General features: G+C 38.5%; 1 protein-coding gene across 1 annotated transcript; it reads left to right on the top strand.

Moving 5' to 3' along the window:
- The first annotated feature begins 4,320 nt into the window (after nt 1–4,320).
- Nucleotides 4,321–6,162, top strand: LOC109623324 (pancreatic triacylglycerol lipase). The gene is made up of 3 exons (XM_062859407.1): nt 4,321–4,375; nt 4,430–4,901; nt 5,602–6,162. The coding sequence occupies exons 1-3, from the start codon at nt 4,330–4,332 to the stop codon at nt 6,116–6,118; spliced, it is 1,035 nt and encodes a 344-aa protein (XP_062715391.1). The 5' UTR covers nt 4,321–4,329; the 3' UTR covers nt 6,119–6,162.
- Nucleotides 6,163–14,428: the final 8,266 nt, after the last annotated feature.

The following is a 14,428-nucleotide window of genomic DNA, read 5'->3' as shown; positions in this document are numbered from 1 at the left end:
AACTTAGTAGATATATCGTTTTTGTCCTTTCTACACCATAACCATGAATACCAAGTACTTCGGAGCTAAATTAATCGACTGATTAAGAGATACATATTAGACAAAGTGTATCTCGCTGATTTTCTTACCCATTTGTTAATCGATTCAAGATCTTTTGGCAGTTAACAAAAGATACAATATTCCAGAATGTATAAGCTATTTTTTAAACATTCCATACAAGATTCTAGGAGGTGTCTGGCATTTCTGGTAGTTTAGTCCATGGTCTATAATGCTATTTTGGAAACAAATCCACTAGATGCCAAATCCACAGTATTTTCCAGAACTTTTGGTCAATTACACAAAATAATTATGTTAAATACAAATAATACAACACTAATTTTAATAAGTGTAAGAAGGGTTCTGTTCACCATAGGTGGATTAAATCGGGTTTTTAAGTAAGACATTGGATTACCAACCACCAACCGTGTAACATCTTATTTTTATGCGAAGTCCGGTATGCCTCACACGCCACCTTCGGTGCTTGTAACGTCGCCATTGAGGTGCTCATCGTAAAGGCTGCCACCACCTCTCGATCACCTCATGCCCGCTCGCAAGAAGATTTTTGCGATTTATCGCGGCACATGTCGGCTTGTGGCACCGAGTTCTGAAACCTCCGCAAACGCTTCTGTAACACCGCGAGAATCAGCTGAAAATCACCTGAATCTTTCTGAAACAGACACATTCAGAAAACCCCTTGAACCTGTCTCGAACCCTCTGTATTGCATAAGCCCCTGTGAACCCCCCCCCCCCCCCCCCCCAAACTCCTCTGAATGCCTCTGAAACTCGCTGAAAATCTATTGAAGCTTCCTGAAATGCCACCGGCAGCTTCCTGAAGCCAACTCTGACCCCCTGTAACGCTCATAAAATTGCCCCCACAACGGAACCCTGCCAAAAAAAAACCCTGAAAATCATCTAAATTGTCTTGAAATGCTTCCGAAACTACTCTGAGCCCCTCTCGGATTCCCTATATTGCACAGGAGTCTGAAATCTCCGAAAACGCCCCTAGAACGTCCCTGAAACCCGTTGAAAATCCTCTGAAGCTTGCTGAATTACCAGCTAAGGCTTTCTTGAAAGCCGGGCTCATTGGGCCTCCCGTCAAGGATTTATTTTTCTCTGATTTCCAGGAACAGATCAAACACATGAAAGCTTTAGTGCAACCTTGTACCTTATCCCCTTCGCCTCCACATCGTCTTCTAAAAAGCTTGCTTCTGTCAGGGCCTTTGCAGTCCCAAGACATTTGTCCCGGTTCAAAACACCTGAAACAAGTCTCTGGCGGCTGGTACATGCCGAACAGGCACACCGATCAACCCATCTTGAGCTTCTCTATCTTCACGGAAACGAAGGCATCGCCGCGTTGGCCACCTGCACTTTGGACTGTTTGTATTTAGGCGGAGGCCACGCGTACTCGAACTGCTACGCTGGCTCATACTTCTTACCAGATCCGAGAGCTTAGGCATCGCTCATCATCGCCTTCAGGACCTCCGACTTTCCAAGTAGTTCCTACTTGGACTCGGCGATCTTCATGATGTAAGCGCCACCTTTGTCCCGCTTGAAAACTGCTCTACCTGACTTCATTTTCGGCTACTTCTTTCGCTTATACACTAAGGTGCCCCTCCTCCTGGCTCGCACAAACCTGGGGTGGCTGTGGAACATCATAAGGTCGCAGCCCGCTGCTTTCTTCAAGCCTGGACAGGCCGGCCTTCTGTAGCTATGCCGATTCACGGGGGTTAAGTCCTTTTAAGTCCGGGTTGCCATGCTCCTAGTCTTTTAAGTACCATCGGTTAGCTTCTCTGCAGTTGGCTGCCTCGTACGCTTCTGTGGAAGCTTTGAGGAAGATATTGCGTCAGGCATTTTTGTCAGGCTACCATCAAAAGGCTGTTGGTTGTTTTTTTTTACTTATTCGTTTATTTGGATGGCTCGGGCGCCACATGGGCATAACTGAGTCGAAATCTTTTGTTTTTACAATGATTTTACATTTTACAATTTATTACTGCCTTAAAACTATGTTAGTTTGGGAAGCCGAAGTACTCGCGGCTGTTTCGAGGTTAAGGATTGAAGAAAAAAAAATAAATTAAATAAAATTGGGAAGGAGGGATTTATGGGTTTAAAACTAAATTATTTGCTAACTTACAGTATGACCCATAAAAAAATGCGACATTCCATTTTTTTGCAGTATTTGATGATTTTTAATGAAATAATCCCAATGAATTAAACTTTTTTGGATTAGGATACAATAAGGAGGTCATTGTCATACAGGATCTCTAAAATTTTTGTCAAAATATTCATTGGTTACGTATATGGGATACCTTATAATTGTTAACAATTTCTAAATAAAATCAAGTTTTCATATAATTTTCATAGCAAAATGAACTGAGATAAAACTTTTAAGCACATGGAAACCATGAAGAAATATGTACATTTTAATACGCCCATGTTTGAAAAATATTTAAAAAAAAAATTCAAATGTTTAGGAAACAAAAACTAAAAAAGGTGCTACATATTAAAAACCGTATTTAAAATAAATTAATAAAAAAACTTAACACTGTTAGAACATTTTTCAAAACATTTTTTTGTCGATGAAGGCATATATACCTACCTTTATGATAGGTACAAATACTATGTACTTAAAAACAATTTCATGCTTAAAACATAATATTTTCTAAAAATTATCATTTGTCAAATAATTCAATTTTTAATTTATAAGTTAATATTTTTTTCGTGCTTATCCGACGAACCAACCAACTCCTGAAGACCTTATCCAGCTATAAAAGTACTATTTTGAAAATAAAATTTGATTGAATGTGATTGAAAGCAATTGAAAGAAAATTATATCCTTAAAAAACGGCCTCTGGCGTGTGGACGATTTCGACATCCATATGTTCAACGTTATATTTCCGAAGGTATTTGCATGGAATCAGTCTATGTTCCTTTGCCATTATAAGATTAGTGGCTCTACTATACTATCCAATAGATACATATGCGAGGTTAATCAGTTCGAAGTAGGGGAACGATGACTTTGAAAACTGTCGCATTTTTTTATGGGTCATACTGTATACTAAAACATTGATGGGACAAATTGTCCATATCTGTAACAGAACCAAAAAGAAAGGACTTTATCGGTAGAAAACGACAAGAAGAAGAAAAACGGAAGGGGGGTGACGACACACAGGGGCGAACAATAAAACCAAAAGGCGGACAACGAAAACAAGGAACGTACTACATCAAACTCTGACATCAACACGTTTCAAAAACTGGTAACTCAGGTTCATGTATTCCAAATCAAGTCCTGCCAACACTTCTCTAACGGGGCTGTTGGTTGTTGTAGAGTAACTCCCCTACTCACAGATCGAAAAAAGAGTGTAAAATTCTGTGACATATGATGCACATAATTGGAGCGTGGGATATCACAGAAGTTTACATGACATATCATGTAAAGTTCATGAAATATAATGTAAACTTCCATTATGTCATGTAAATCAGCAGAGGATAGCAGCCGCTATGAATGGATGGAGAAGATTGACGTTCGAAGACCTGCTGAGGTCAACCTTGGTGGGAGTAAATAGATGTAGACGAAGTGAAATTTTGAAAACAGTTGTAAAATACATCTGCTTTGTTGACACGTGTAACATTAGAATAGATGTGAACGAACTTCTATTTCATCTGAACTTAAAATAACAAATTGTAAATAATACTGTAAACCGCTAAACTGACAAATACAACCAAATTTTACAAAAAAAATGACATATAACACAAATTTACTTGATATATCATGTAAACCATCATAACACTAAGTTTACATGACTTAACCTTTTGAAGCCGATTGTTTTCGCTGCTGTCGACGCAACCTCGCTGGTGTCGAACACGTTTGTTATGCTCGGTTTCATGGCCGGGGTCATATATGACCCCTCCGGCTCCAAAGGGTTAAATGAAGTTTACATGACGTGTAAAAATCATTATTTTTATCTGTGCTGTTACACTAACGGAATGCATTTGGCGGATCTCCATACTTATATAGGCCATACCTATAAGCCTATATTTATTGAGCAGTGTAAATGAATAGAATGTAATTGAAGCCAAAAAAATATGGATTTAAACGGCGGGACAATACAATACAGATCTTTGGGATCATAAAGCTATTGACACATAAAATTACCTAGTTATCTAGACCCCGCGTCAAACAGTTTATCAACAGAAGCCTTTGCCCAAAATAAGAGAACAGCACTCATTAAGATAAGAGTGTAACATTTACGGCACCAAATTTTATGATTTCAAAACATTGGTAAATCAACCATGAACGAGGCAAGACTTGCGATTTTCTTTGTGTTATCACTACTGGGTAAGTAATTCAATAGGGTCGTTTGCCAAGAAAAATATCTCACACTATTCAAAGCAACCCTCTCCAGATGCAGTCCAACTCGTTGGAATCTGGTCGCGGATGACGCCGGACGCCTTCACATGGTAGACATCAGCCCTTCCAGCGAATCATTCCATTTGGACCACTACGAACCACTGTTCGATCCCGAAACTGATGTGATCTTCCGATTGTTCACCCGCTCCAATCCGGACGAGCCGCAGATTATCCACTGGGACAACCCCGGTTCTTTGGCCAGTTCCAATTTCAACCCAGCTCACCCGACTCGGTTCACCATTCATGGCTGGGTCAGTGGTGAAGAAGCCAACTTGCATGGATTGATTCGGGAAAATCTGCTCGCACTGGGCGAGTTCAACGTAATCAACGTTGATTGGGGCGCCGGCGCTCAGACCATCAACTACATTCAGGCAAGGAATCGCGTTGGTCCGGTTGGAGAGATGGTATCCCGGTTTATTGACTTGCTAGTGACGGAGGGTGGGGCATTAGCCTGGTACACGGTTTATATGGGAAAATACAAAAAATGGAAAAACTCAAGTTCCTGTATACTTTTTGAGTTTCACTTTGGTCCCATATAAACTGTGCAAAATTTCGGATCTATCGGAAAAACTATATTTTAGCGCCCGCCATTCTTAATTTTTCATACGATTTACTATGGGGAAATTTTACTCCTGCAAAGAAAAATCGCTAGGAGTCACCCCTTGATCCCTAAAAATAAAGCGACGAATGATTTCTGTAGAATATTGTACTAGGATTCAGATCTCCGAAGACAGCAAATCGATGCGACGTTCGTGGAAAAGTTATTAGGCCTCACCCGATCGATAAAATGACGAGATTTTATTATTTATTGTTATTCCTTACATGTTAAACAGCGTTTGCATGCCATTCGGTTTTCAGTCAATAACTTTTTCCACAAGCCTCAGATCGTTTTGCGGTCTTCGGAGGGTTGCTTCCTCGTAAAATTTCCAACAGAAATCATTCATCGATTTATTTTTAGGTGTTAAGGGGCAACCTGTGGCGATTTTTCTTTGAAAAGGTGATTTTCCCCATAGTAAATCGTATGAAAACTTAAAATGGCTGGCGCTAAAATATAGTTTCTCCGATCAATCTGAAATTTTGCACAGTTGATATGGGACCAAGATGGAACTCAAAAAGTGTACAGGAATAAAATGTCTTTTTGTGTCCCACGCTAGTGGGGCATCGCTGGATGACATCTCTGTGACCGGAAGCAGCCTGGGGACTCACTGCGCAGGCAATGCTGGCAAATTCCAACAGGGTCGGATCAACACCATAATTGGAATGGACCCAGCGGGACCATTGTTTTCGCTTGGTCAACCGGATATCATGGATCGGAGCGATGGCCACTACGTGGAAGCAATATACACCAATTCGGGTCTGCTAGGTTTCGATCTTCCGTTGGGCCATGTCAACTTCTACCCCAATGGAGGACGATCGCAGCCGGGTTGTGGAATCGACATTACCGGAAATTGTGCCCATACGCGAGCCCATCAATATTTTGCGGAATCGATAGGGTCACCGTTGGGCTTTGTTGGACGGCGTTGCGCATCGCACGAAGAAATACTTGCTGGTGTTTGCACGGAGAGTGGGCCTTCTGTGCTGATGGGAGGCGAACCGTCCAATTATGGTAAGGGAGTGAGCGGCTACTATCATCTTACTACCAATGCGCAATCGCCATTTGCAATGGGGTGAAGAGAAAGTGTACAACCGTAGATATAATAAACGCATATACCTGATTTGATGCACTTGTTATTTCACATATGCATGGGTACCCCTCGATTAAACCGGGCCTCCATAAATCTATATATATAAAAATGCAGTGGCATACGTGGGACCGCGCATAACTCGCAAACGGAACGTCCAATTTGGGTCATCTTTGTTTTGTTCTGTTAGTGTTCACCCAAGGAAGGTTTATGAGCCGAAAAACATTGAAAAATTGAGAGTTTTTGAAAATCGGGTGTTTAGGCATTTTGATCGGGGACTTGGACTTGGCTAGGGACTTGAATCGTCAAAAAACGCAGTAGGCAAGACAAAGTTTGCCGGGTACAGCTAGTCATCTATAAATATAATGGCTGAGATAGTTTTTCATACCTACCCAAGTAACAATTTAAATTCCATTTAGATTTGTTTATTTTTATGGAAGTTTTATCGTAGCATGACCAATTCATGGAACATTTGTGATTGTTTTTATCAAGAGAAAACAATCTTCGTTTGTTTGCGGTTTTTAGGTTTTCTTCAAGTTAATTTTGAAAATTGCGCATAAAACGACTGGATCTACTAGAGTATTTCATCTTATCATCAGTTTTGAGTCGTATTTGAAGTTATTTTCAACACATAACACCATAATATTTTTATAGAAGTTTATGCTTCGTTTATTGAAGTGCATTTCATCTGAGTTATCCTTCTTTAAAAACTGCTTGAAACCTTCTATTCTTGAGCTAGAGCCACTACTCTGGAACAAGAACTAAGCGAAATCATAAAAAATGAACTATCTTATCAGCCCAAACGATAAATTATGCAACAAATTGGTAGTTAAACTGCGTTCTCATGCAAATGTAAACATTTAATCTTTTTGCTCACTGATAATTTATCCATTTTGATGCTCAAAAGTAATCATATCGACGAATTGATTATTTTATAGCCTATCAAAAATGCGAGTAGCTTGCTGCTGTCGCCCTACCTCTAGCTAGTTACTCATACAGGCCACAGCCATACAAACCGAAAATGATATGGGTACTTACTGTGATTCTTCTTATGTTCATGCTAAATAAAGTAATTTTAATAAGTTGCACTTCATTATTGCAAAAATACACGAAAATATCATCGAATTGGCACATCTTGATGCGAAATGTACAGAGACAATTTTCTAGCTCCAAAAACGTAAACAAACAACTGTCAAAAGCTGTTACTCTTGAATAAAGCGCACAAGTTTCATTTAAGACGAACAAATCTGCCTTAAGATCACTACTAGTAAAAACAATCTTCAATAAATGCTGTAGCCTTCATGCAAGCCAACTTAGTTCCATCATAGCTTTGAAGTGGGTTGGATTAAAGGTAATAACAATTGATGGCGGCTGCACGAGTTTTGTTCGCTTGGAACGGCAGCCATGTCTAGAAGGAATTGAAAAAGTGGCGTAGCACTTTGTTTTTATATGAAATTTTTGTCTTCGTATATTAATGAATGATATTATTCTTGAGGCGCTATGTTATTTTCGTATGTTTTAGATGGCATATTAACGAAGTAGTGGGTATGGCACGGAAAATTTTTATTCCCTGTCATCAATGATCTCTCAGGCAATTTGAATGCTTTAGCCATTTCAATTTGATGGAAATTAATTCGCAGTTCAATTAACATTTCATCCATGAAACAAAACTTGTTCGCATCTGCATAATGCTTAGGTAAAAGATTTCATTTATTGTGCACTACTAGCACTTTTGGGAAAGACAGCTAAAAGATCAACACGCCTCAAGCTATTCTTGTTAAAGTTTTATGAAGTTCTTATAATCAATCATCAGTGCAAGTACATAAATACAACTAGTTTCAAAGCAGTCTTCAAAAGCAGCCTTGGAGATCTCCTGAAGAGTGGGCCAGATTCGTCTTATAGATATTTTATGCCTATTATATCTCGGATTTGCGGAACAAAGAGCTTTATTGCTAAGTTTTATTATTCTATCTTAGAAATTACTTCAGGATTGTCACAAAAGTATAATTGTTACTTGGGTACCCAAGTAACAATTTAAATTCCTTTTAGATTTGTTTATTTTTATGGAAGCTTTATCATAGCATGAAGAAGTCATGAAACATTTATAGTTGTTTTTATCAAGAGAAAATAATCTCCGTTCGTATGCGGTTTTTAAGTTTTCTTCAAGTTAATTTTGAAAACTCCGCATAAAACAACTTGATTCCCTAAGGCATTTGATCTTATTATAAGTTTTAAGACGTATTTGAAGTTATTTTCAACACATAACATCAACAAACTTTATTAAAAGTTTATGCTTCGTTTATTCAAGTACAATTCATCTGAGTTATTTTCCTTTAAAAACTTCTTAAAGCTTTCAATTCTTGAGCTAGAGCCACTAGTCTGGAATAAGAACTAAGCGGAATAATAAAATCTTATTAATTCAAATAATAAATTATGCAATAAATTGGCTTTTTAATGCAAATATAAACACTCAAACATTTTTGCTCACTGTTAATTTTGCCGTTTTGGTGCTCAAAAATAATCATATCGACGAAATATTCATTTTATAGCCAATCAAAAATGCGAGTAGCTTGCTGAGGTCGTCCAACCTTCAGCCAGTTACTCACACAGGCAACAGCAGCTTGAATCGAAAATGAAATGGGTACTTACTGTGACTCTTCTCGTGCTTATGCTAAATAGTGTAATACTAGTAAGTTTTAGAAATGCACATTATTAAATAGAGGAAACTATAATAGAATTGGCACTTCCTGAAGCAAAATGTACAGAAACAACTTTCTAGCTCCAAAAAGGTAAACAAACAATTGTCAAAGGCTGTTACTCTTGAATAAAACGAATAAGTTTCATTTAAGACGAACAAATCTGCCTTAAGATCATCACTAGTAAAAATAATCTTCAATAAATGCTGTAGATTTCATGCAAGGTGACTTGGTTTCATCATTGTTTTGAGGTGGTTTGGATTAAAGGTAATAACAATTGATGGCGGCTGCATGAGTTTTGTTCGCTTGGAACGGCAGCCATGTTTAGAAAGAATTGAAAAAGTGGCGTAGCCTTTTGTTTTTACAGGAAATTTATGTCTTCGTATATTAATGAATGATATTATTTTTGAGGCGCTTTGTTATTTTCGTATGTTTCGGGTGGCATATCAACGACAAAGTGGGTATGGCACGGAAAATTTTGATTCCCTGTCACCAATGATCTGTCAGGCAATTTTGATGCATTAGCCATTTCAATTTGATGAAAATTAATTCGCAGTTCAATTAACATTTCATCCATGAAACAAAACTAGTTCGCATCTGCATAATGCTGAGGTAAAAGATTTCATTTATCATGCACTATTAGCATTTTTGAGAAAGGCAGCTAAAAGATCAACATGCTTCAAGCTATTCTTGTTAAAGTTTTATGAAGTTCTTATAACCAATCATCAGTGTTAGAACATAAATACAACTAGTTTCAAAGCAGTATTCAAAACCAGTCTTGAAGATCTCCTGAAGAGTGGGCCAGATTAGTCTTATGGATAGTTTATACCTTTTTTATCTCGGATTTGCAGAACAAAGAGCTTTATTGCTAAGTTTTATTATTCAATCTTAGAAATTACTTCAGGATTGCCACAAAAGTATAATTGTTACTTGGGTATCCATCTGGTTGAAGAAGACTCCAAAAGGGTTTATGGTGGAATTTTTATGCGAATTCCGCAGTTGAAAGCTAGGGTCTGATGGAATTAGGTTCAATTTTAATGAAAAATTACATTGAGAGTTCGATTGTCATTATGGTAGGAGACATTCTGGTGGCGGTAATAAGGAAATATTGGTGGAATTCAACAAAATCAGTATAAAAATTCTGATGGAATACTCGGAATAATCTTGGAAGGCTTACTTTCGAATGGCGAATGAATTACAATTAATAAATTTAAAGTCTTATTTTTTCCAGATAACACCGGCAAGCTCATCGAAATCGTTCCGGAAAATCTCACAGAATTTCCCAGGAATTTTGATTGTTATTTCGGAAAAAACTGAAAAAAAAATCCAAAGGTTTATTGTGGATTCCTTCAAAAGTTCTATCTGGTATTTTACCAGAATTTTTTTTTGGATTCTGAAAGTGGTTCCATCTGGGTTTCCTTAAGGGCTTCATAAATTATTTCCAGGTTTACTCTTGGAATTCCTTCCTCGATTGTACCAAAAATTCTTTCAGAGATTCCTCCATTGATTAGTATTTCTTTTTCATAAATTCCTTCATTCGGAATATTTTCTGAAATTTCTTTCTGGAATTATGAGAAAGAATTCCCCGATAGAACTATTGGCCTAACTATTGTACAAAGTTTGCCCAGTAGGAATAAGATAAGAATTTTATAGAAGAACTCCATGAAACAACTCCTGGAGGATTTTCATAAGAAACTCCTGAAGGAATTTCAGAGCGAACTTCCTGAGGAATTCTAGAAAAATATGCAAACATTACAGAAGTAACTCCAGGAGAATTCCCGAGAAATGATTCAGAAGAATCTCGGAAGGATTGCCCAGATGAAAATCCCAGAAGAAACTCATGGAGGAATCCCGGAATAATTTCCTGGAGGAACCCCAGAAGAAGTTTTTGGAGGAATCCTACAATAATTTCTTGGAGCAATCCCAGAAGGTTTTTTTGTGTGAATCCCTGAATAAACACCGCACAGCCTGATTAGCATTGGGCAATTATATTTTCGTGACGATGATTTTTATCGCAATGTGTCCCAGTGATACGTCTGTTTGTCTGTGCTACAACTATGAAGGTTTGAAAAAAAAATCGGTAAAACCGTTGTCGATGGAATTTTTGCCAATGTTACGTCTGTTTGTCTGTGTTTTCTTGTGTATGGTCCTATCTGACAAAATGACCCGATAATTGACAGTTATTGTTAGTTTGCCCAATCAACACGACTTGTTTCAAAGCCAGTAACAGCAACCTTAGTGCAATTTATTCACTGTCCGTATTATAGACGATAGAACACAATTGCTGCTTCTTTGAAACCCAAAAAGTGCAGATTCTGAATCGTTATGCAACTTGTGTTAGAGGAAATGATAAAAAATGGAAAAAAGATTTTGTCCAGACTCGAACCATGGACACCAGGAGTATTAACTGCTCACCTTACATGCTACACCAAACGCTCTGTGAGAAAGTTGCTGCTCGACACACCATAAAAGCTACTAAAGTGACTTATTACTTCATTGTCACAAGTTGGAGAACTGTCAAAATGAAAAGACGCGCAAGTTATTCGCAACGTATTTGGAACATAATCTGAACAAACAAACCAGAGTTAGATGTTGCATGACTGTAACATAGCACATTAAATGCAAGCCGACTGTTTTATCACTTGTGAGAAATATGTAAGCTCCGCCTCCACGAATCGATGTCAAACACGAGGTATTTGGTGATTTCTAAGACACAAAGCCGAAATTTTATGAAATTCGGAGTTTAATTGCAACTCAGTTGACGAGATGGAAGTTGCATGTGCTTTCAGTGCAAGTCAATTAGACCAAAGCATAGAAAACCACATTTTGGATGATGTTGCAGGTGCTGCTTGGGAGTTACCAATAAAAAATAGGTTTATTGCAAACGATAAATTGTTAAAATATAAAATGTATCTATTGGGAAATTTATTTCAATTATCATTTTATTCAATGACTACAATGTTGTAGATGGAAGTGTTGCCACACATGTCATTTTTATTGTAAACATCTAATTTACACGAAAGCTTCCGTAAATAGATAACACCAAATAAAAACAAATGGTTTCTGTTTTTTTTTTTACATATCGAGCATATTTGGCAACAGATCAGTAGTGTGCGGTAGTTCAGCAGCAGCAAAGTTTCGCGCGCTCGCTTTGCTAGATTTTTGCGATTTTTTTTCCTCTTCCCTCTGCGGGGCTCCGACGACGGGACGCCAAGCAATCAGTAGTGTGCGGTAGTTCAGCAGCAGCAAAGTTTCGCGCGCTCGCTTTGCTAGATTTTTGCGATTTTTTTTCCTCTTCTCTCTGCGGGGCTCCGACGACGGGACGAGTGTGCGCGCGCCGTGGTTCGAGTCGGTTCCGAATTTTTCGCTTCCCGTCGGCGCTAGTTTCCAATACACTTTTAGTTGATAATAAATATTTTCTTTCATTTTTTGCATTTACACAAAAGAGTGAAAAATGTTACTTCGGGTTCGCCGGTCGAGAAAAAATCCGGGCGCCGACAAGTGAGTCGCGTTCAGTGTATTTCTGTGTGGAATAGACTAAAGGTTTCTGCTCCCTAGTGGAGTGGAGACGCGCGATAGAATTTTCTTTTTGGCTAGTTCTTGCGTCGAAAAGTGGTCGGTTGTTAACGGCGGTTTGTGTATATTGATCCATTGTCAAATCATATCAACAACCATAGGTGACTCCCGGACTGACAATGTACCTTACCCTACTAACAAAAAAAAAATCCTTCCTGAGACAAACGTGGAGATGCAGCGATTCGCGGTCTTTATAACAACGTTTGTCTTACTAACATGCCCTCCCATCCTCGATGACCGTAAGGACGTGGCCGGCGCCGTTATTGACCTTATTAAAGTTGAGAGCTCTCGACCTGTGTACATTGAGAATAGTAAGCTAGTCCCAAGCCCTATTCATTGGTTCCTTGTGCAATTTCGATTGCTCTGGTCAATCACGGAGTAGCAACTACGAATTGTGCGGTCATCTATGCTCATGCTCATGCTCATGCTCATATCGAGCATATTTGGCAACACTGCATAAGTATGAGCAATATTCCGTGTTGGGTATTATCATCACTGCGACCATTGTTTTGATCTATGAGTTTTGAGTATGAGCATAGCTGGCAACACAATTCATGATTGTTACTCCGTGATTGGTCGCAGCGAACGATTGTCGCTTTAGTTTGTGTGTTTGCTTGTCAGCGACGACAGCAGCCACTTCGATCACTCTCCAGCATTCTTTACCATTCGCCATTCATTCATTCGCTTGCGATCCAAACTGCGACGAACGGCAACGAATATCCATGTCAAGCAACTTGCGTATGGCTTCCCACTGGTGATGGGGTTGCGTGTTTGATCCCGTCAACCTGTTTGCTGCATCTTTCTCGATTCGATTCAGCAAAGAGGAGTGAATATGAATAGAGTGAGGCGAATATACCGATCCTTAATATGTTACGATACATTGTCAATCTGGGAGTCACCTATAATTCGTCCCCTGAATGCTAGAACTAGGTAGGGTCTTGTACCATTTGGGCAGGTGTATCTATTTTGGGAATTGGCCGCTATAACTAAGTCAATTTGCAACCAATTGAATTGAAATTTTGTTGAGAGTTAGGCACTTACAGTATCTAACTCTGTACAGAAATTCAAATCAATCGGTTTGAAAATGACTTAGTTATAGCGGCCAGTGCCCAAAATAGGTACACCTGCCCAAATGGTACAAGACCCTAACTCGTTTTTGGAAGTGCATATAAAAATGGCTTGTAAAACAAATCCTGGTAAAAAACAAACACTTTGTTGGTCTTGAAAGATGAATCAATATGTGTTTTCGTAATTCCAATGAATAAACTTTTGTTTATTATGGTGTATGTTCAGATATAAACCAAACTCTCGAAATTTTGCAAAACCAGTTACCTAGTTCTAGCATTAAGGGGGCGAATTGATCGAACAATCGATTTGATTTACCGGAATTAACCTTCGCGTAAAGCATTGTCCAGTTAGAATCCGGACGCAGATAATCACTTATATCTCAGAGGTGGAATAACAAACAGAAAAGGTGAAGCCCTCAAAACAAAGATAATTTACTGTAGTTTCATGGAAAAATATCATTAAAATTATTTTATTCATTTTTTAATACATTTTCTCATTTTTTCCGTGATTACTTCCTTAAAAATCTGCACAATGGTAGAAAAATTTAACATCAACCCCTTCGGCGGATTTGTTTAACAATCAGGTCATCTCTGTAGTGTCCTGAGACCCTCTACCAATCTGATTAGGATTCCAAAGAAACTTTGCCAAATATTTCTCTTCTTGCGAAATTAAGGGCTATTCAGTGAATTCCAAAGAAGCGAAATTTGAGTGTTTTTTCGTTAATAAACACTATCCAACAGTGATGACACCACTGCACATCTCAGGCTGTCGTGATAGCTCACCCAATTAGCTCAAACCTCTACAGACCCCTTGTGTGCATTTTTGAAAAGCAGCACGCGATTCTTGAGGTTATCATCTTTGCACACATTTGGTGTCAAAATCGTGATGTGAGAAAACGATGTCCAGAGCTCGAACTTCCTGGCAAATCTTGGAATTCCAAGAACATAAACTTCAATCTT

Source organism: Aedes albopictus, chromosome 3, assembly GCF_035046485.1.
Source record: "Aedes albopictus strain Foshan chromosome 3, AalbF5, whole genome shotgun sequence".
NCBI classification, from domain to species: domain Eukaryota; kingdom Metazoa; phylum Arthropoda; class Insecta; order Diptera; family Culicidae; genus Aedes; species Aedes albopictus.
Note: the sequence above shows the minus strand (reverse complement) of the source record. Positions and strands in the feature narration are given on the sequence as shown.